General features: G+C 36.6%; 6 protein-coding genes across 10 annotated transcripts in view; 2 read left to right on the top strand and 4 right to left on the bottom strand.

Annotated features, from left to right (window-relative positions):
• The window catches only part of LOC104804806 (methionine--tRNA ligase, cytoplasmic-like), a 7,271-nt gene extending 6,507 nt beyond the window's left edge, over window positions 1-764 (bottom strand). For both annotated transcript variants that reach the window (XM_010529167.1, XM_010529168.1), the window contains exon 1: window positions 553-764. In XM_010529167.1, coding sequence (XP_010527469.1) covers window positions 553-667 — 115 coding nt within the window. In that variant the 5' untranslated portion in view covers window positions 668-764. The remainder of the gene's footprint in view (window positions 1-552) is intronic.
• Window positions 765-1,008: 244 nt separating this feature from the next.
• LOC104804805 lies at window positions 1,009-5,241 on the top strand. The gene is made up of 12 exons (XM_010529166.2): window positions 1,009-1,144; window positions 1,230-1,338; window positions 1,494-1,557; window positions 1,777-1,878; window positions 1,976-2,040; window positions 2,164-2,250; window positions 2,909-2,988; window positions 3,056-3,272; window positions 3,429-3,484; window positions 4,053-4,181; window positions 4,372-4,555; window positions 4,855-5,241. The coding sequence occupies exons 1-12, from the start codon at window positions 1,098-1,100 to the stop codon at window positions 4,945-4,947; spliced, it is 1,233 nt and encodes a 410-aa protein (XP_010527468.1). The 5' UTR covers window positions 1,009-1,097; the 3' UTR covers window positions 4,948-5,241.
• A 95-nt stretch (window positions 5,242-5,336) lies between these two features.
• On the top strand, window positions 5,337-6,850 carry LOC104804804 (auxin-responsive protein SAUR21-like). Its single transcript, XM_010529165.1, has one exon. The coding sequence runs from the start codon at window positions 6,558-6,560 to the stop codon at window positions 6,825-6,827; it is 270 nt and encodes an 89-aa protein (XP_010527467.1). The 5' UTR covers window positions 5,337-6,557; the 3' UTR covers window positions 6,828-6,850.
• Window positions 6,851-6,907: 57 nt separating this feature from the next.
• LOC104804803 (probable magnesium transporter NIPA2) lies at window positions 6,908-10,839 on the bottom strand. Of its 4 annotated transcripts, none has more exons than XM_010529163.1 (9): window positions 10,621-10,839; window positions 9,800-10,015; window positions 9,627-9,683; window positions 9,276-9,366; window positions 9,037-9,197; window positions 8,325-8,452; window positions 8,081-8,218; window positions 7,693-7,785; window positions 6,908-7,359 (listed from the first exon to the last, which is right to left on the bottom strand). In XM_010529163.1, the coding sequence occupies exons 2-9, from the start codon at window positions 9,927-9,929 to the stop codon at window positions 7,159-7,161; spliced, it is 999 nt and encodes a 332-aa protein (XP_010527465.1). In that variant the 5' UTR covers window positions 9,930-10,015; window positions 10,621-10,839; the 3' UTR covers window positions 6,908-7,158. The 4 variants fall into 4 exon arrangements, with proteins under 4 accessions (XP_010527465.1, XP_010527464.1, XP_010527466.1 ...); XM_010529162.2 differs by lacking the exon at window positions 10,621-10,839 and adding an exon at window positions 10,306-10,577; XM_010529164.2 differs by lacking the exon at window positions 10,621-10,839 and adding an exon at window positions 10,389-10,577.
• A 1,469-nt stretch (window positions 10,840-12,308) lies between these two features.
• On the bottom strand, window positions 12,309-14,575 carry LOC104804802 (protein ECERIFERUM 26-like). The gene is made up of 2 exons (XM_010529159.2): window positions 13,821-14,575; window positions 12,309-13,256 (listed from the first exon to the last, which is right to left on the bottom strand). Exons 1-2 carry the CDS (start codon window positions 14,253-14,255, stop codon window positions 12,378-12,380), a joined length of 1,314 nt encoding a protein of 437 aa, XP_010527461.1. The 5' UTR covers window positions 14,256-14,575; the 3' UTR covers window positions 12,309-12,377.
• A 4,562-nt stretch (window positions 14,576-19,137) lies between these two features.
• Window positions 19,138-20,632, bottom strand: part of LOC104804801 (UDP-glucuronate 4-epimerase 6-like) — a 2,132-nt gene continuing 637 nt past the window's right edge. Inside the window, 1 exon segment of the mRNA XM_010529158.1 lies at window positions 19,138-20,632. This exon segment is cut by the window's right edge and continues 14 nt beyond it. Within this exon segment, the coding sequence (XP_010527460.1) occupies window positions 19,560-20,632 (1,073 nt within the window). The 3' untranslated portion in view covers window positions 19,138-19,559.

Raw genomic sequence — 20,632 nt, 5'->3', positions numbered from 1 at the left:
CCCCCCCCAAAAAAAAAAAATCCCCATTGTTGGCTCAAGAGCTGTCCTTTCCTTTCACATGAGGTAGTCAACTGTTCGATGCTGTTACTTGCTCGAAGCTGACACGAACTGCACTTTCATTTTACCTCATTCGGTTTATATTATCGGCACCATCTATGTTCTTCAACCCATAGTCAAAAACATGAAATAAAGTCTCTGTATATTTCAAAGTCAATTCGATTTGAACATTTCTCATATATGCATCTGAACAGAAAGAATAATGCCCTTCACAGAAAGAAAACAGAAGAACAATGGCAATAACAACAAAAAAAACTTGAAGTAGAAAAGAAGATCCGATTCAATAAAAAGCAAGAGAAAACCCAGGAAATGTAAAATCAAGAACAGAAACACCTGATCATCAGACGTTTCATCGAATTCAAACAAAGGAAAACCATATTGATACACGGTTACGACACAGACACAGAGAAACAGAGACATGCATGCATACACATATAGCGTATTCATATATACAGAAATCAAAGGGCAGACAGAGAATATGGATTATTCAATTACATCCGATGATGTTGCCGAGATGAGGGAAATTGTTCACGTAAGGCAAAGCGCTTGTTATAAGTATGTTTCTTTTGCCCGGGATAGGCAACTTGGGCCCGCTCTTTTCTTCCGCCATGGACGGATAAATAGAACACAAGCAACACTAAAAGCTTTCCTCAATTAGAGAGAGAGAGAGAGAGAGAGAGAGAGAGAGAGAGAGAGAGAGAGATGAATCAGCGAGGGGTTTGGTAAAGTGGGAGAAAAAATAACAAAATGATATATTGCGGCGGCTAATCTATGATCTCAGCAGATCCGGCTTAGTTCAAACCGGATATAACCGGTTGGCGCCGGTTAAGAAACATTTCTAATTTGGGTCTGATTTTGTAATAAAAGATAATATAAGGGGTGAATGTGAAAGTAAAGTCTAAATTTTGGGGTTTCTTTTTATGTTCTCCTCCTCGCCTTTCCCATTTGAAATCAAATCGTCATCTTCCAAAGTTCACAGTTTCCAGTTTCTCACTTCGATACAGTAGCGCGAAAACCCATACCTAGCAGAAGCTGCTACCATGGAAGGTTCCCTCGACGCTTCTCTGGAGCTTCACGAGATTCGAAGGTTCTATCTTTGTTTCGCATTGTCTTCCGTTTGTGCAATCCTCGAATTTCGCTTTGGTTGTTGATTTATTTGTCCCAATTCGCAGCCGCGTGAAAGAGCTGGAGGTTCTCCACAGAGTTTGCGAGGACGAGCCAGAAGAATCTTCTCTGTCGAATTCCAACATCATGGTCCAAGATTTTGCTTTTCAGCTCGAGGTAATCGCGTGTCTGAGGACTGTCTTTCAGTTTTTCTTCTGTAGATTGATTTAGCTTTGGTTTTTGTGCTTAGAATTCAACATGCATATGAGCTCGATGGACATCCGTGTTATCTCATATCTGGAAATCTAATTTCTGTGTTCTAATTTGTGCAGACGAAAGTGAAGCAGATTGTTGACGAGTACTCTGATGTTGATTTATTGGGTATCGAAGATTCAGGTTTTTTTTACTTCACTCTATCTCTAGTCTCTTCTTGTTTTCTAGGGTCTGAACAAATGTTCTTATGGTTTACTTTCTTGGTAACATTGCAAAGGATTTTAAGCTCGGTCATCCTTGAAATAAATGCATACCTTTTGAAAAAAACGTTTGAATATGATGACCCTTTGTCATATGATGCAAAAAGAGAATTAACTGATGCAGAAGAGATAAATGCCACAGATGATTACTTGGAGTATTTGAGAAAAGAGCTTCACTCCGTGGAGGCTGAAAGTGCCAAGGTTTCAGAAGAAATTGAGCGTCTTTCAAGGACTCATGTCGAAGGTGAAATTCTTTTGTTCTTATTTTGATTTAGTGCATAAGTGTGGCTTCCGAGGTCACATTCTCATCACTGTATGAGTTTTGTTCTTGAATTGTCCAGACTCTAATGTACTGGAAAGAGATCTTGAAGGTCTTTTGTTGTCACTGGATTCCATATCATATCAGGTTACTTTCCCTTGCTCTTTCCATGATAGGTTAACAGACTTTCTCCAGGTTGCATCCATGATGTCCTAATGACTAATCTGCAGTGATAAGAGATTTTATTATCATTTTATGTATCTCATGCAGGATCTGGAGAAAGTCAAAGAGAATCCACCAGCCAGTTGTTCGACCAACAAAAGGGATATATCGAATTCAATTGATGAAAATTTTAAGGTGTGCAGTTTTCAGCTAATCTGTTTGATATTTATGTTTCTTGGGATGTACAATATGTGCATATGATGTTCGATACATTTATACTCTATGGTTCCTTTTTTTCTTGAAAAGTGTGATTTTCCTTTCCTTGAAAAGAATAAGTATCTGTCAAGAAGATATCTCCCAAAGTTTCAGATGCTCTTCAATCCTTCCTTTTGGTTCCATACAACAAATACATAAACAACTAGAAAGGGACTTCATAAGACATTTCATCTTCAACCTTTCAATCCCCTTGTGTTCCAAATGTTACATGACTTGAGGTGAGAATATCGAATGTTTCTACAGAGTGTTGTTTGTCTTTGGCCAAGCAAGCTAATCAAAAAGATTTCTTTTTTCCTTTGCATCTCTGTTTCTCAAGAAAAATACTCTATTCTAGATTTCCAGAAGCTTGATTTTACGCTGACCAAGATATCTTTGGCGACCTAAAACTTCCAGAAACTTTTCAATGGTTACATTTCACTATATGGGTACCATTTGTCCCAATATTGTCCTATGATGTGTCCGAGAACTTGTGTTTTCTTTTTTCTTTTCTGTTTAATTTGAATATAGAAAGATCAGAAATCTGTTGCATATTCTGTTTGGTTTCTATGGACCCTCTTTATCCTTTTTTTTTTTCCAGAGTTTGGATCTTGAAGACCAGATTCAGGAGAAGAGAATGATTCTCAAGTCCTTGGAGGATCTGGATTTAGTGAGTAAAAGGTAATTTCAACTTGGTTTTGGTCTGATACCCGTAACTGTGTCTTTACTTGTGTTCCTCTACCTCCAGGTTTGATGCTGTAGAACAGGTTGAGGATGCATTGACTGGTTTGAAGGTCCTTGAGTTTGATGGGAACTCCATTAGGCTCCAGTTGCAGACATACATTCCAAAATTAGATGGCTTGTTTGGCCAACACAAAATCGATGACACCACCGAGCCATCTGAATCGATCCATGAATTGCTTATCGAAATTAAGGATGAAACTCTGGAGATAAAAAAAGTTGAGGTATGTAGATGTCTTCTGTATGTTTTTTTTAAGTAGGTTTAATGTGGACTTATTCATGTTTTTTATTTGCTTGGATATTGAAAAATGTATCTGTTTACTCTGTCTGAAGCCCTTGTTTGAATAACATCCAAATCCATATTTTATTTTTTTCCTCAGATGTTTCCAAATGATGTATACATAGGGGACATCATTGAGGCCACTCATTCTTTCAGGTTTGTGCTCTAATTTTTTGTGCTTCTTTGGAATCACTCTAAAGTATATGTGCACCTTTGCTTTCTATTTGTTGTTTTAATTTTTCAAAAGTATCTCTTCAGCTTCTGACTTAAGCATTCCCAATGATATATATCTTCAAAGCCGGAAAAAAAATCATACAGTCCCATGCTGGGAAACTGCTATTACTACACATAACTTTCACGTCTTATCGATCAAAGTTACTTGTTTAAGGATAGACTGTTGTAGAGAACCTTTTCATTTGGCTTTTTCCTGCCGTGGCATGCAGCCTCACTGTCGTCTAAGTCGGGCAACTGGTTGTCATTTGGATTGATGAATCTTTAGGTTCTATACCTCATTTCCTGTATCAAAGTTTTGCTTATTCTGTGTTTACTCTGACAATCATCCTGATATGGTTACTAAGATTAGGCCATGGGATATATGTTTTTACCAAGCTCTTAATTTCATTTTGCTATTAGCTGAATAAATCTCTAAGGAGACATATGTTTTTGGATTGGAAAGGTGATTTTATCAAAATGTCATGCGGTGTAACATACCATAAAACTGCAGGCAGGTATCTCTACACCCTGCAGTGCTACAAACACGATCTCCATTGCAGTGGTTTGTTGGCAAAGTGCAAGAGAGGATAATATTGAGCACTCTAAGAAAATATATGGTGAAAAGTTCGAATAAATCCAGGTCAGCCTTACATTTCCAGCAAATTATTCCCTAGTTTATGATGGTTCAGTGTCATAATCCCGAGACACTCGATCCAATGCCTAGCAAATATATACATATATACATCTATATATATATACACAAATAAAACTTTTTGTCATTTAGCTGTTTGAGCTAGCCGGTGCACTGCATATCTGTAATTTTATCACAGGCACACATTTGAATACTATGACAAGGAAGAAACAATTGTGGCTCATATGGTTGGAGGCGTTGATGCATTCTTAAAGGTCTCTACTAGTTGGCCTCTACTGAATACTCCATTGAAACTGGTATCTATCAAGAACTCTTTCTCTGGCTCAGAGAGGATCTCCTCAAACATTATCTGCAAGATTGAGGTGAGGTTATACTCTCTGCATTTCCATACCGTCTTCAAAAGTTTAGAACAGAGGTATTTGCTGTCAAGAAAATCAGTTATTCTATGTGGGAAAAAGAAAGTAAGAAACCAATAGCAGGGGGGTTTCAATGGATGAGATGTTACTGTATCATATGCTTAATCAGCACAATTGCGGAATGCGAACATTATAGTCGATGAGAACGAAATTGAAACAGAATAGTTTTTTTTTTCTTTTTTTGCAGCATCTCTAATGTTAACTGAGCCTGCCTTCACTTATATCATGATCTGTTTATTTGTTAGGAAATGGCGAATTCCTTGGACCCACAGACTCAGGAAAGCTTGACAAGTTTCGTGGAAGCGATTGAGAAAATACTTGTGGAGCAAACACAGTAAGAGCTAAGAACTCGGTCTCAATGACTGCCTTCGTCGATGCCATAAATATATATGCCTCCTGTGGATTTTGCCTGGTTTAGTTTCCTGTTTTTGGTTCATTAGCCAACAAAAGAAAAAAGATCATCCAGAAACTAAGTGTAAGATTAGAGGAATAAGAACAGGAAAACATCCATGTTTTCCCCTTGCGTTTAGAATGCTCTTTGTGGTCCCAAAGTATGAAGTACTGTTTTTGTAAGCCTGTCCTTGGAACGACCGGATATGTTCGCTCATAATCTCATCAAGCAAACATTTGTATCTTCTGTGTCCTTTATCATACATACATACATACATACACACACACACGCTCGCAGATTGAAGAGGAAAGAGAGTAAAAAAGATATTATGTAATGCCATTCTCTCACGTTCCAATGCCTATACATGGATGGACATCCACACCGAAGAGAGTGTCTGCATTCGAGATATATGAAATGCTCTTAATATTTTACATTATCATGGATTCTTGTACCATAAGTAAACAGAGCTTTCATCACAGGGTATGTGCTTGAACCACCAATCGGATGATCAAACCCAAAAATCTTCTTCATTATTTGCTTAGCAAAGCCTGAAACCAGGGCCGGTTCAAGTATGAAACCTGTGCAAGATTTCTCCTCTTCAGATTCTCTCATCGGCATCCACTGTCAAGTGTCAAGAACCCTTGCCGTGTCAGAAGAAAGTCCTTTTACCAGACTGTCCGATGATTTGCTGGGTGCCGAGAAAACCTCTAAAAACCGCCATTTTATAGAATCTTGAATCTTGCTTGAGTATTAGTTTTCTGAATCAAAATGGATGTGGATGTTTGTGTGTAGATACGGAGATGTGTCAGAAGAAGTTTTGCTGATAACTTCCTTATTTGGATGGGTGACCTACAGAAGCACGTGGTTTTGGCTCTCAGATTACTAAAACCAGGACTTTTAGAGTGTACACTCTTAATGTTGGGTTGTTGAGAAGTAATGTACATACATGTCCTACATGACACAAAACCAGACCAATTATCCACATGGTTCTGTCTTCATAACCTGATAAGATTGTCTAAAGAACCGAAAGCCCAATGAACATTATATAATATATCGCAGAAACTCAAAACAGTATGCCAACTTGATGGGCACTCCTTCACAAGACTTTTTGCTAAATCTCATCTCTTTGAACAAGTTTTTGATGGACCCAGAAGCTGTCTCTAAGAAGAGAACAAGAAGTAACGAGAGCTGAAGAACAGGACCACATGACAAGGCTATATAAGATAGAAGAAGCTTGGATCTTTCTGTGGCTGAAGTCAATGCTGGTATCACACAATCCACCTACCTATCATGACCATGTGTACTTGTCTACAAAAAATATATTAAGCTTCTTCATCACATCAATGTGCAAATTGTTCTGCAATGCATCAACAATGTTCTTGATGAGAAGACAAAAGACAAAAACCAGTCAAAGGGCATAGTTTAAACATCATTATATCTATAAATTCTCCTTACCCCCATCCTCAACCTTCAACAAATTCTCACAGTTTCTCAGCACTACAAGAAAAACAGATCATCATCATCATCATCTATAGCAAAAACAGAGCATCAGAATCCATGGCTATCAGGCAAATCATCAGGCAAGCAAAGCTGTTCTCTGCGTCAAACTCTGCTGCTGTCCCAAAGGGACACCTTGCTGTTTACGTTGGCGAAACCCAGAGGAAGAGATTCGTGGTTCCGATATCATTCTTGAGTCAGCCTCTGTTTCAAGATTTGCTAAAGAAATCCGAAGAAGAGTTCGGGTTCGATCATCCTATGGGAGGGCTCACCATTCCTTGCAGCGAAGAAACCTTTGTCGATCTCACATCTCGACTAAACAGTTCATAACACATACACAGGAGAATATACATTTCATCTTCCATCCCAATCTTGTACATTTTCTGTCTGTTTTCTTCAAGAGAAGAGTGTAAAAAAAGGATCTTTCATTGATGAAAATCACAGAGGATGTGTTTACAGGAACAAAAACCAGAAAAGGAATGAAAAAATCGGCCAAAATCTCCAAATACAACACACCCCTTCACCCAGAAAGAGCCCTTAAAACCAATCCTTTGAAGACTTCTTTGGTGTCTCAACGTTACCTGTACATGACAGAATCTGTACCGTTGGATCTTTCAAACAGAAGAAGCAGAGCCGTTGATGAAATCCGAGACAAAAGGAACTAGCAATCTGAGTTGGAGCTGTGACTGGAACCGCTGTTGTTGGTGAAGACAGGAGTCTCTCTTGGCGTGTGGAAAACCCCGCGACCGCTGCCGCTATTTCCCATGTCTTTGGTTTTGTGGAGAAGGAACGTTCCCGATAGAATGGTCACAAAGCCACAAAGCTCTGTCGCTATCTGTAAACCGCTCTGAGAAGCCCAGTCCTGTTATAATACATGTATATATACACATACATACCCAATGAATGCAGAGACATGTTTGTTACTTTCATCAAGATCACAAGTTCTTGAAAGATATAGACTTTTTTCTTATACACACAAACGCATGTATGTATGTATGTATGTATGTATATACATACATATGTATGTACGTATGTATGCTTGTATCAAGAAATGAAGGTCAGGAGAAAGAACATCAAGATTCTTGAATAGTTACATTCTTTCTTTGCCCCAGTTGCGGAAAAATGCAAGAATATTTTCATATTCCACCATTAACAAGGTTTTACTTCAGAGTGAAGAGAAGGAAGGGAAGTTTACCTTGAACATGATCATGCTAGCTAAGATGGTGAAGGTTGTAAACATTACGTAATAAACAGGAGAAATCACTGCTGTGTTAAAAGTATCCAGTGCCTGTTGCAGAGAAAAACAAAACAGAGATTCTTCATCACATATATCCCATCATAAAGCAACCAACCAAAAGGTAAAAACAGTGACAAGAAACACAAAACCAGAGAAGAAACAGGTTTTAAAGGTTTCAAAAGCTTCAGCAGGGAAACAATGGCGAGAGCCTCGGGTCTCTAACCAGAGGAAGCAATGTGTCATATGATTGGAAATGTCCAATTCCTCACCTTGTCTCTTAGAACAGAGTTTAAAATCTCATCATCTTACTTCAATGATGTAAACTACTGACTACAAGTCTCGTTACCTTGTTCAAGTAGTTGATTTGCAAAATGCAACATATGGCTACCACGATAATAAAAATCCATGCGTGGAAGTATTTGAACTGATTCATCCCGGAAAATGTCAGCTTAATGGCAATTGCCACAGCTTTCACACTCATAACCTACACAAAACCAAAACATAAACAAGAACTCCTCCTTAAATCAACGAAAAGCCAAGCCAATAAAAACAAACAAGTAGAGAGAGCTCGGGAAATGATGTGAACGTACAGTGAGTGAACCCATCAAAGAGCAGATCCCAACATATACAATCAAATGTGTCCTCCCATAACGTGGCTCGTAGTAGAAGATTAGTATGAGCACCACGAACAAAACCACAGCAGAATACACAAGGAATCCTGATCAACCAGAAACACAAGAAACATTTCAGAATGTGTGGTCCATTGCAGAAGATTAGTATGAGAACCACGAACAAGATCATGGCAGAATACACGAGGAAACATGATCAAGCAGAAACACAATCAGAAACAGACTTATGGTTCAGTCCATCAAATCTAGACACCAAAACTAGATTGAAGTAGTAAACACACTGAAACTTTAGTTTTTTTTTTTTTGGGTAACTGGGTTTCCTGGGCCGAGGCCCAGACTAATCCCGGGGCTGGGAACCAACCATGTGATTTGAATTATGCGCTCCTTTCCCAACCTGGGGTTCGAACTCGGGGCGGGACAGACGCTTCCATTTCACCAGTTGAACTACCCAAGTTGGGTCACTGAAACTTTAGTTATATTGCTTTCTAGTATGAATCATTTTTTTTTTCATGTTTATCTTTCCATTGAAGCTTTCTAGTCCATCTTCATGGAAATTTATATTTTGGGTATTTTCAAATGCATACGCTTTCATCCTGTGTAAAAACTTGAACTTTTTAACAAAATTTACATTTTCACCAAAAAAAAGAACTTTAGTTATATTTGCTGGAAGTACCTGGTTCAGTGGCAAGATGCCATATTTCCTTAACTGAATCGATATTTTGCTCGTGGGGAGCATGCAAAACAACAGTTGTAGACCCGACAACGCATAAGACACAGCCTAGTACTCCAAAAATATGTAATTTCTCCTGCAAAATGAAATGTGCTAGCACTGCGCTGCATAACACGGTTTCTGTTTTCAGAGACTTATCATCTTTATGCAATGAAAATGGACATGTTGGACAGTTGATATACCTGAAAATAATACTTAGAGCTCCCAAAGGTGTTACTAGAATAGCCGGTGCAAATGCATAGGCTGCAAAATTGGCGATTTCCCCGAAAATCACTGCAAATGAGATTGAAAGAAAAATGGTGATACACTCTCTTCAAGTTATCAGATCTTTATATCCCAAACATAACCCACATTTTTTCAGTTTCCTTTCCACAATTTTGGTTCGACGAACCTTTTGACGTGATGAAAAAGGTGAAATAGCAAACAGATTTCATATTACTCAGCTGCAATCATGTGATTCTGGTAGAAAATGGCCTGTCTTAAAGAGGAAAATATCGATCTGTATATCAAATAACCGAAAAGTCCAAACTTACTTGTTATCATCCCAGCCCACCACCAAGGCTGATACAAATATCCATACCCTCCTTCACCTGATCACAAGCCAAGAATAGTTAAAAAAAGTATCGATATTGATAAATAACGATATCTTCAAATGAAGACGGGTATTGTGTAGAAGATTAGCTCGAGAACAGAGGAATCTGAAAACCTGCTCGAACTCCGCTTACACCAGCTTTCTTGAGACCCTTTTTCTTGACGATGAAGCTAGAACCGATGAAGATGCTCGAAGACACAGCTAAAATGACTCCATGTATATTATCGGATGAAATCTGTTCCATCTTTAGTTATATATATATATATTTGTATTATATATAACAAAGATGAATCAAGCAAGAAGATGAAACCCTGGAAATTCAATCTCTCCCTGCATCCAAATCAATTATATGATTACTATCAAATCTATTCTCGGACATATATTTAAAACTGAAACCAAAAGTATCGAAATCACAAGATCGGCCCAAAACGAATCCAATAATTAACTGACCACAAGATCAAACAAATGCAATAAAGCAGAGAACCCCGAAACAAACTGATTGTGCCATGTTCATCAAAATGACAACTTTGAAGGCAAAAGAACATAAAAACCCCAACTTTATACGTGATCAAATCGATACATCAAAGGAAGAATTTATGAACATGGAACTCTAAATAGACCTTCCTGTTGTTTTGATGAGATGGGTTCCTCCGATTTTGCCCAGAAAAGGTATTGAAATCTCAAACCATCTTTTATACGTTACCTTTTCCCATGTTCCCCAGTTACTCCTCAATAAATAAAACACCTCACGTCACGTGAACGAGAATACTTAATAAAGAAGTCAAGGACGCGAGGAAGAGACTAAATTAATGGTTTCGTAATTCTCTAATTGTTGAAAAAACTGAAGATTTCAGATTAAAATTTGCCATTTCGAGCACGAACGCGCAATCCATTAGAATATTCGAACAAAAACAAATTCGGGATTCGGATCCTACCTTTTTCGCTGCCGTTTGCTGTCCACGCAATCCCCAGGAAGAAGATTGAAGATTTGTGACTATGACTCTCAAGACGTCATGAACGACAGTGACATTTCGCCCTTTTGTTTCTCCGTGGAAACAGTCTCAGGAAATTAGGGTTTTTTTTTTTTGTGCTGAATTGGAATCGAATTGAATCTTGGAGAAAAGGAGAGCAAGAGAAGAGAACAGAGAAAATAAAAGGAAACTAAAAAAATACAGTGTGGCAACATTCCCCGAATCCTGCGGATTTGACATGCATTCATTACACATTCTTGTTTTTTTACACGCGAGCATTACAAATTTATCCTTTTTTTAAATTGAAAAATTACATATATATATTTTTTTTGGTAAAGAAAAATTACATATTTGTTATTTTATTTAGGGAAAATTTCTTGCCAATTATCATACACTCATATAAATATATATATACATATGTATACATATATACACAAACAAACGCATACGTATACATACTTATATACATTAATTATTATACATATGCATATCTATGCAATGTATGCATGCTTATATACAAATACAAAATATACATATATATATACATATGTATAGACATGTATTTATGTGTCTATATATATATGTATATGTGTTAGAAACGGCATAGAATGGGGTCACAAACCCCCTCCTCTTAATTAAAAAAATAACAATTTTCATCATAAAATTTATACAATTTCATATAAAATGATTAATTATGGCACCATTTTTCAAGTTTGGGATTTATATTTTCATGTTTCTCATGTTCGAAAACTATTATTCCAACCCACTAGTTTATGAATTTATTTTCCACCAATTCTGCTGGGAAATTTTGAGTTTATCTCAATTTTTAAACGGATATATTACTTTAGTCAATTCCTTATAAATTGATTTTACTTAATACCATTTGATTAGTTCATCAAATTATCCATGGTTATTTTGCCGGACCGATTTTTTTTCTATATAGTTTGGATATTTACCGATAAATTCAATCTGTATAACAAATTCAAAAGGCTTTTTATTATTACAATTTACATCTTAATAAAAAAATTCTAATACAATTACATTTTCCCTCCAAATCTACTATTTTTTTTTGTCGTACATAAAACAGAAAAAATAAAATAAAATCATATGTATCTGTGTATATATATTATATATTACATCTAGACTGTATGATAAATTATAAAGAAAATTTCGTAAAAATACTCAATTTTATAAAATATATTAAATAAATACCTAAATTTTTTATCTAATTAATATATTAAATATTAAAATATTTTAAATTGATATCCAAATATTGAAATATTCAAATAGATATCTTAACTAATGAAATCGATAGTAATTCATAATTTTAATTCTAATTACGATATATAAATTAAATATTATTTTTTAACATAAAAATAAAATTCACAAAATCCATAAAAATTCACGATCTCAACGATGATGTATAAATTAAATATTAATTATAATATAAAAAATTAAATCGATATTATAAACTACTTTACTTTCGATTTGATGAGTTGGAATACTCGTATAAAATATTTTAATATTTGATATATTAATTTAGAATATTTAAAATATTAATTAGATAAAATTAAAAGTTTAGATATTTATTTTTTTAAATATATTTTGTAAAATTGAGGTAGGTAAATGAAATTCACTTAATTATACATAAGTTGTATCCCGTTGTACGCCAACTTTTTATTTAAATTCAAGTACTCGAAAAAAAAAATCGCTGACGTGGCTCATTCGCGGCTGTTTTCCGGCGGGAACATGCCGCATTTATTTAATTCCGATTTTACCCTCTCGACCTCTTCCTCCGGCAACGTCACCGTCACTACCCTCCCCTCCGCCGTAGCCGCCGGCAACACCACCACCGCTCCGGCGTCTCCTACCCCCTGAATCCCGCAATACACCGATTTCGGCGGATTCCCCATCAACCTCACCCCGTGGAAATCGACTTCGCTCAGATCCACAAACGTCAATCTCGCTCCGTACACAACGAAATCCAAAACCCCATCGTCACTTTCAACGATTTCATCGATCTCAGACCTTACATCTGTTCCTTCAACGATACGTCTCACTAATTCCTGCAGAGCTGCATCGGCCACCGGAAAATCCACCTGGACCGAGCATATCATCTGATCGTTGCTCACCGACCTAGGTTTCAGCCCCTTCGCATCCTTCCTGACGACCGTGATCGTAGTCACCGGCTCTGATTCTTCCCGAACTTTCGCCACACACTTCAATACGATCCCACACAGAGTCTCGAAAACTGGAATCTGATCGCCGTCGTTAGCTATCGATATTTTCTCCGGAAAAAATGTCGAAATCTGAGAAACGGTTAGGATGAAAGTGAATGACGCCATTTTCTTGTTGTTGGGAGTGACCCAGAGATCTCCAACCGGGTCGACCCGCTTGATGAAAACCGGATCTTTTCGTACCGGTTTCGGATCTGGGCCTGGGCCAGAATTCGGGCTCAGTCTGTTGGAGGGTATTGAGACCTTCTTACCCGCTAAAGCATGGGCCCACTGATTGAACGAATAAGAGAGCGAAAACGGATCTCCGAGGATATGGGCCCAACTCAGGCCCAATGATAGGCCACCGCACTTAAACCGGGTCATCTGCACCGACACGACAGGTTAACCGAAATAAACCGGTGATGTTAGTTATATTTTTAGTTTAATCTCCACCCGGTTTAGTGTCCCCATCGTTTGGTTAGAAACGATAAAAACATTTATATTTTATCAAATGAAAGTAAAATATGATATTTTCTTTCATATCAAACCGTTATGTATAATAATCATTCAACACCTTTAGCTTTGTACGATCAAACCGAACATCCATATATTCTCATCATTTTATGTCCAGGAAAATGGAAGATGAGAAAGATAAATTTTTTTTATCAAATGAAGTCTTCGAAATATTATTATTAAGTATAATTAATTATATTATAATTCGATAGAACTTGGTGGTACAATTGTATAGTACACGCAAATAAAATCTTAGTATCAATTGAACTTCAAATCGTTAGAATAGAATCTGCTTCCGAGCATGACTTATTTTTTTTATATATATAAACATATTTTACCCAAAAAAAAAAAGATGTATGTTTTTTGCATGAACTTTTAAAATACCCACGAGAACTTGTGAGCTGATAAATATCGTATGTTCGGTTAGTTACTTACCTGAACATAGATCAAAGGAGAGAAAGACAACTCTGGTCCAACCGGTTTATGGTATACCAGGAGCTCATCATCGGACCGGTCCGGTTTACGGAGCCACTCCTCCACGGTGAAGTCGCAGTTTCCCTCCACGAACCGAGTGCCACAGTCGTTGCACTTGATGTACGGACGTCCCGATACGTGGCGGCGGAATCTTCCAGTGGTCCAGGAGATCTGTTCGAACAAAACGAACATGCCCTCCTTCACCTTCTTCACGTCGATCTCACTCGCCGTTTCGGCCGAGAAAACGTATGCGACTTTAAGGTAGTGTAGCTTCATGGCGAGGTCTAAACCGGTCGGTTCGTGGGTTGTACCAGGTGCAGTCGGTCGGGGCGAACCCACCGTGGAGAACCGGAAGCCGTGAACAGCACCGGTTCCCTGTTCGTGTGCTCGAGCCATGGTGTTATTCGGAGAGAGAGAGAGAGAGAGAGAGAGAGACGATAAACTTTTGAACTTTGAGAAATGGAAACTGCAACTATATTGCGTATGTGGTCTTGATCTGGTCGTGTATATAAATACATGGAATAGGGCATTTAATGTAATGTTTTATATGAAATATAATACCCCTATTACTTAATCTAACTGGAAATGTCTATATTATAATATGAATCGAGAATCATATATCAGAAGTCGTATAAAATATATTTTTTTGTAAGAATCTCCTAGCCAAAATCAGGACTAAACCGGAAAGCAGATAAAAGTGAATTCCAAGAGAATCTAACGTCACCTCGTCGACTTGAGGGTTGTTTCCTCTTCAAAAGTTGACGAGTCGATAGATATATACTCCAATGTTTGTTTGTTTGTTTGTTATACGGTCAGTGCAAAGATTGGTATTGTTAGTTAGTCGGCGACCATATTAAATACACACATAATGTAACTTTGAATAATATGATTATTTCCATAAATATTTTAAAATCATTTGCTTCAACTAGGAGTGACCATTTCGTATTTCGGCTCGGGTTCGGTTATTTCAATTATATAAAAACTATAACCATTCGATTCGATTATTTTTCGATTCGGTTTCGGTAAAAATTCATTTTTTCAAAGAAATTGGTTTTTTCGGGGATATTCGATTTGGTTCGGTTCGGTTTTTTCGGATTTAAAAAAATCATAATCATTCGATTTTGATATCAGATTCGGTTCGAGTATGGTTATATCTTATTTGGTTTGGTTCGATCGGTTATTCGGTTAAGAACCGAAATGGTCACCCCAACTCCAATTGTCTTTAGCAATTTATACTTTTTTCACGAATAGTAATATATGATGATACTTAGATCTAATGGAACTATATATTAGAATATGTAACTAGGTTTTTTTGTTGATGATAGGGTATCCTAACCAAGATCGAGATTAAACATGGGATCAGGAACCAACCATATAATTTGAATTATAACTCTTTCACCAAATTTAAGATTCGAACTCGAGATTAAATGCACGTTTTGCGTCTCCATTCCACCGGTTTAACTATCCAAGTTTGGATAATATATAATTAGGTTACTTCTTTGGAGGTAATAAGACTGGTCATTGAAACGACTTTGTTGTTGGCATGTGTCAAGTGACTCTTGTATAACCATGCGGTTAATATTAGAGATATATCCAATAGTTAAAATAAATATATTTGAAATATTCGCTTATAATGGAGAGTTTGTGTAAGGTGAAATTTGGTAGTTTTAGTTTGTTGTGGTGTGTATAAATGGTATTAATAGGGTCAAAGTCCCTTGGAGGAGGACAGCTGGATATGAATTAAAAGTATTTTATTTGTACGGTTGTGAGTAGTTCAATCTAATTAATGGGTGAAACCTTTTTTTTCCATCAAAGGGTCTCTCTCCCCTCGCAATCATTCGTTCAAAGTTTAACATCAACATTAAAATCGTCTTAATCGGACGTTTCGATTCGGTTCTTCGAAACCGGACTGAACTAAATCGTTAAAACGGTATTTTTTCCAACCCGAAACCGTTGTTATTTCCCGAAAGGTACCATTTTTAGAGAACCGAATTTTTCCAGAACCGAACCGAACTTTAAAAATCCCAAAAAACCGAATATTTTTAAAGAAAATCTAACATTTTTTAATAAAATCCGAAACCGAACCAAACTGATACCAAAACCGAACCGAACCGAATACAATAAAAAATCCGATTGGTACCTATTTTTGTAAAACCAAAAGAACCGAACTGATCCATTCCATCCCGAACCCGAACCATTTTCCGAAACGCCCACCCTTAGATTCTTCGTTTTCACTCATTTCGGTTTTGCATTAACTCTTTAGAATTTGTAACAGTTCAAAATCATTCCTAATTACACGTTCCAAATAAGCTTAGGTCTACCGCTTCTCTTTTTCTTCACCTCCATTCATATCCTCTCAACTTTTCTAACCGGCGCACGTTGTACATGTACAAACCATCTTAAACGTCTCTCTCTGAACCTCTCTTCTATACCTATTGCACCTATTTTCTCTTTAATAGTCTCATTTCTATTTGTATCCAACCTTGTCTGTCCACACATCCAACTCAACATCTTTATCTCAGTCACACTCATTTTAGACATATGTTATCCTTTCGCCACCCAACATTCGTTACCATAAATCAATGCGGATCTTATAGCGGTACGGTAAAATTTCTCTTTCAACTATAAAAGAACCTTACGATCGCAAAGAATTCCATGACTTGTCTCCATATTATCTATCCATTTTTATCATGTGAAATTCAAAATTTATATTAAATTCAAAGCTAATCATCCTTTTTATATAGCTCTTTTTTTTAAAGGTTAGTATTTCAATTACTTTAAAACCGTACATAATGCTTTGCCTTCTCATAGAAATCGAGATAAACCATGTACGTACACGTTTATCTCCTATAATTTCTGTTTGGAATTATAAGTTTGTGATGGAAGATAGATCCAAAAAACTCCATTATAAACTAGTTTTGCCTTCTATATTTTTAACGGCTATAATATAAAAAATAGTATAATGATAAAAAAACTAGAGGATATCTAAAATTTTCTATTTCTTTACAAATATATATATATATATATATATATATATATATATATAATTTTCTATTTTTTAATTGAGACAATATTGTTGAACTAAATACATGGAAATATACTCCATAGGTTTTGTTTCTGTTTAGGAAGCAAACAATCAAAATGTAACAATTGAGACTTCTTGGTCCAATTTGGAAGGTCAGCTAACGTTTCCACTTCTAACATTATAATGAATCATGCAATTCTGTAGGATCTTCATGGTTATTATTCTATTGTTCCACGAATGAATTAAAAACAATAAGTGGGGTTGTTATATATGAATCTTATTTTTAGTTTTAATCGGATTTGAGTTTGGTTTGGCTTATATTAGTGATGTCAAAATGTGTTTGGCTCATAAGCTCGTCCATATTTTCCGAAAAAATTCCAGATTGAACGAGCCAATTAGCCGCGAAACGAGCTCATCGCGAACCACTTCACGAGACATATTTTTTAAAATTACTTAAAATTTAATATTGTTATTAGATTTTAATATATTTTATTTTTAATATTTTTAAATTTTTATTATTTATTATTATATTAATTTATAATATTTTTATTTTTTATCTGGTTTGATTCGAACCGATCTAGACCGAGCTAATCCGTTTTACATCACTGTTGTTATCAATCGTAGGTAAAAGCATGTTTTTTTTATTTCACTCGAATTTTTATTTTTTCGTGAGAAAAAATGTTGAGTATTTTGAGACCGGTAAGTGAGAGACCGTTATATATATATAATTTTCTATTTTTTAATTGAGACAATATTGTTGAACTAAATACATGGAAATATACTCCATAGGTTTTGTTTCTGTTTAGGAAGCAAACAATCAAAATGTAACAATTGAGACTTCTTGGTCCAATTTGGAAGGTCAGCTAACGTTTCCACTTCTAACATTATAATGAATCATGCAATTCTGTAGGATCTTCATGGTTATTATTCTATTGTTCCACGAATGAATTAAAAACAATAAGTGGGGTTGTTATATATGAATCTTATTTTTAGTTTTAATCGGATTTGAGTTTGGTTTGGCTTATATTAGTGATGTCAAAATGTGTTTGGCTCATAAGCTCGTCCATATTTTCCGAAAAAATTCCAGATTGAACGAGCCAATTAGCCGCGAAACGAGCTCATCGCGAACCACTTCACGAGACATATTTTTTAAAATTACTTAAAATTTAATATTGTTATTAGATTTTAATATATTTTATTTTTAATATTTTTAAATTTTTATTATTTATTATTATATTAATTTATAATATTTTTATTTTTTATCTGGTTTGATTCGAACCGATCTAGACCGAGCTAATCCGTTTTACATCACTGTTGTTATCAATCGTAGGTAAAAGCATGTTTTTTTTATTTCACTCGAATTTTTATTTTTTCGTGAGAAAAAATGTTGAGTATTTTATTTTAGATTAATAATAGAAAAATATCAAGATGTTAATGAGAAATATATGAATTCTCAATATCCAAATATGGGCTTTTTAGACGCTCTTGAAAACTATAGGGCCGAAAGTGTAAAAAAAAAAAGCCCAAAGATGCGATCGAGGTCTCCCTTTCCATCTTCGATAGAGTTCGTGTTGTATTTGATGAAGTTAATCTAAGATTAGTAGTTAATCCCGATGCAATTACAAATTAATAATCCCCATAATATATATATTTTTCCCTATATAGCAAACATTGTGTGTCACATAAAGGTGCAACATTGGATAAGGATGGTGTTGCAATTGGAATATTATTCTTTTTTTTTTCAAGTATATATATAGTCAACTTATTGCTAAATATTTAGAATTTTGATTTATTCTACTATTTTAATTTATCAGTATTAAAAATATTATATATGTAACTTTATATCAAATTTCAATTCGATTTAAATTCTACCAAATTTTCGTTTTGAGAAGAATATTCATTTACTTTTTTTTGTTTTTTCTTTTATTTTATATTTTGTTTGATTCAAACTTAATATCAATTTATATATTCAAATAATTTTAAAATTGAGTATCATTTTATTTATTTCAATTTGTGATGTATATACTACTTTTGGTGGGAAATGCCAAAATATAATCTATTATTCAAGAGATTTTAAAAAAAAAATCAGAAGCATATTATTATTCCCGATATTACTAGTGGACCGACGATCTAATGGTTGCCAAAATGACTTAAAAAAGAAAGAAATAATATAACAAGTCATATTCCCGTTATCCGATTTTATTTTAAAATAAAAAAAGACAGCAAATTATTAGAAAGAGAATAATAATATGATTTATGTTACAGTTACGGACACACAGATATCATTCCTTTTAAATAAAAATCTAACGGCTAAGATCTGCCCTTTGCCTTTTCCAGCAGATCGTAACCGCACGTTTATCAGTACACCATCATTTATTACAAAGTACACCGCATATTTCCAGTTCTACCCCTCACTCATGTCTTTACCAAATATACCCTTTCCCCTTCTATATCTGTCCATTATTACACACAATACAAGCTGTAACAATTTAATTTCCCCCGCACAGATATCTCCCATCCTAAATTGGACCACAAACATCAATAATAATAATAATAATTAACGGAAAATACAGAATTTTTCTTTTTTTGTTGGGGTTTTTGGAAATTAAAAAATTAAATAAAGAAAAAAAAAGAGAAAATAAGCATGTGATGATGATGGCGAGAGGAGGAGCAGATTAACCGGAATCTTCGGGGCGAGAGATTTCCCTTTTTACCCTCGGTTGGATCCCGTAATAACCAACGTACCACTTGACGAACTTCCTCAGACCGGCGGCGAGATCCGTCGTCGGCTTGTAGCCAAAGTCTCTGTAGGCTAAGCTCACGTTCGCATGCGTGTAGGGCACGTCACCGTTCCTCGGCATCTTGATCACGTGCTTCTTCGCCTTCGTCCCCAACAGCCCCTCCAAGATTCCGACTAGTCTCCCGACCGGAACTGGCGACGTGTTTCCGAGGTTGTACACTCGCAGCTGCGCTGGCCCTCGCTTCTTCCCGCCGCTCCCGGTGCTCTTCTCCGCCGTGTCGAGAGCTCCGACACAGCCTTTGACGATGTCGTCAATGTAGGTGAAGTCACGCGCCACCTCCTTGTCGTCCTGGGTCTTGTAGACGTCGATGGATTTCCCCTGGAGGATGTCTTTGGTGAAGAAGAAGTAAGCCATGTCCGGTCTTCCCCATGGTCCGTACACGGTGAAGAATCTGAGACCGGTAAGTGAGAGACCGTAGATGTGGTTGTAAGTGTGCGCGATTTCTTCGCCGGCCTTCTTCGTCGCCGCGTATAGACTCGCCGGTTGGTCCGTGCGGTGCTCCTCCGAGAATGGGTTCTCTGTATTGAGGCCATAGACGGAGCTCGAGGAAGCCCAGACGATGGCGGGTTGCGGGTTCGCCGCCTTCGCCACCTCGAGGAGGTTGACGAATCCGGCGATGTTGGAGCTGACATAGGACTGTGGGTTCTTCATGGCGTACCGTACGCCGGCCTGAGCCGCGAGGTGGAGGACGTGGGTGAAGGGGACGACGTCGAAGAGCTTGGCCAGGAGGGGCCCGTCGTTGAGATCGCCTTCGACGATGAAGACCTGGTGCTTGTCGAGGAGCTTTTGTCGGGCCCGTTTGAGAGATGGGTCGTAGTAATCGTTGAAATTGTCGAAACCCAGAACGCCATCGCCGCGTTTCTTCAACGCGATCGAGCAGTGAGATCCGACGAAGCCGGCGGCTCCGGTGACGAGGACGGAGAAGCCATTGGGGTATTGTTAGTTAG

Source organism: Tarenaya hassleriana, unplaced genomic scaffold (assembly GCF_000463585.1).
Source record: "Tarenaya hassleriana unplaced genomic scaffold, ASM46358v1 Cleome96, whole genome shotgun sequence".
In the NCBI taxonomy this organism is placed as follows: Eukaryota; Viridiplantae; Streptophyta; class Magnoliopsida; order Brassicales; family Cleomaceae; genus Tarenaya; species Tarenaya hassleriana.
This window is presented reverse-complemented; position numbering and strand designations above follow the sequence as displayed.

Excerpts from the sequence above, each read along its gene's own strand:
- LOC104804805 (XM_010529166.2), top strand. The coding sequence starts at position 1,098 with ATGGAAGGTTCCCTCGACGCTTCTCTGGAGCTTCACGAGATTCGAAG. Across the intron at positions 1,558-1,776 it reads ATTGGGTATCGAAGATTCAG|ATGATTACTTGGAGTATTTG; the intron begins GTTTTTTTTACT and ends TAAATGCCACAG. Across the intron at positions 4,182-4,371 it reads AAAAGTTCGAATAAATCCAG|GCACACATTTGAATACTATG; the intron begins GTCAGCCTTACA and ends ATTTTATCACAG.
- LOC104804804 (XM_010529165.1), top strand. The coding sequence starts at position 6,558 with ATGGCTATCAGGCAAATCATCAGGCAAGCAAAGCTGTTCTCTGCGTCA.
- LOC104804803 (XM_010529163.1), bottom strand. The coding sequence starts at position 9,929 with ATGGAACAGATTTCATCCGATAATATACATGGAGTCATTTTAGCTGTG. Across the intron at positions 9,684-9,799 it reads TGTAAGCGGAGTTCGAGCAG|GTGAAGGAGGGTATGGATAT; the intron begins GTTTTCAGATTC and ends GCTTGTGATCAG. Across the intron at positions 8,453-9,036 it reads GCATCTTGCCACTGAACCAG|GATTCCTTGTGTATTCTGCT; the intron begins GTACTTCCAGCA and ends CTGGTTGATCAG.
- LOC104804802 (XM_010529159.2), bottom strand. The coding sequence starts at position 14,255 with ATGGCTCGAGCACACGAACAGGGAACCGGTGCTGTTCACGGCTTCCGG. Across the intron at positions 13,257-13,820 it reads CTCCTTTGATCTATGTTCAG|ATGACCCGGTTTAAGTGCGG; the intron begins GTAAGTAACTAA and ends GTGTCGGTGCAG.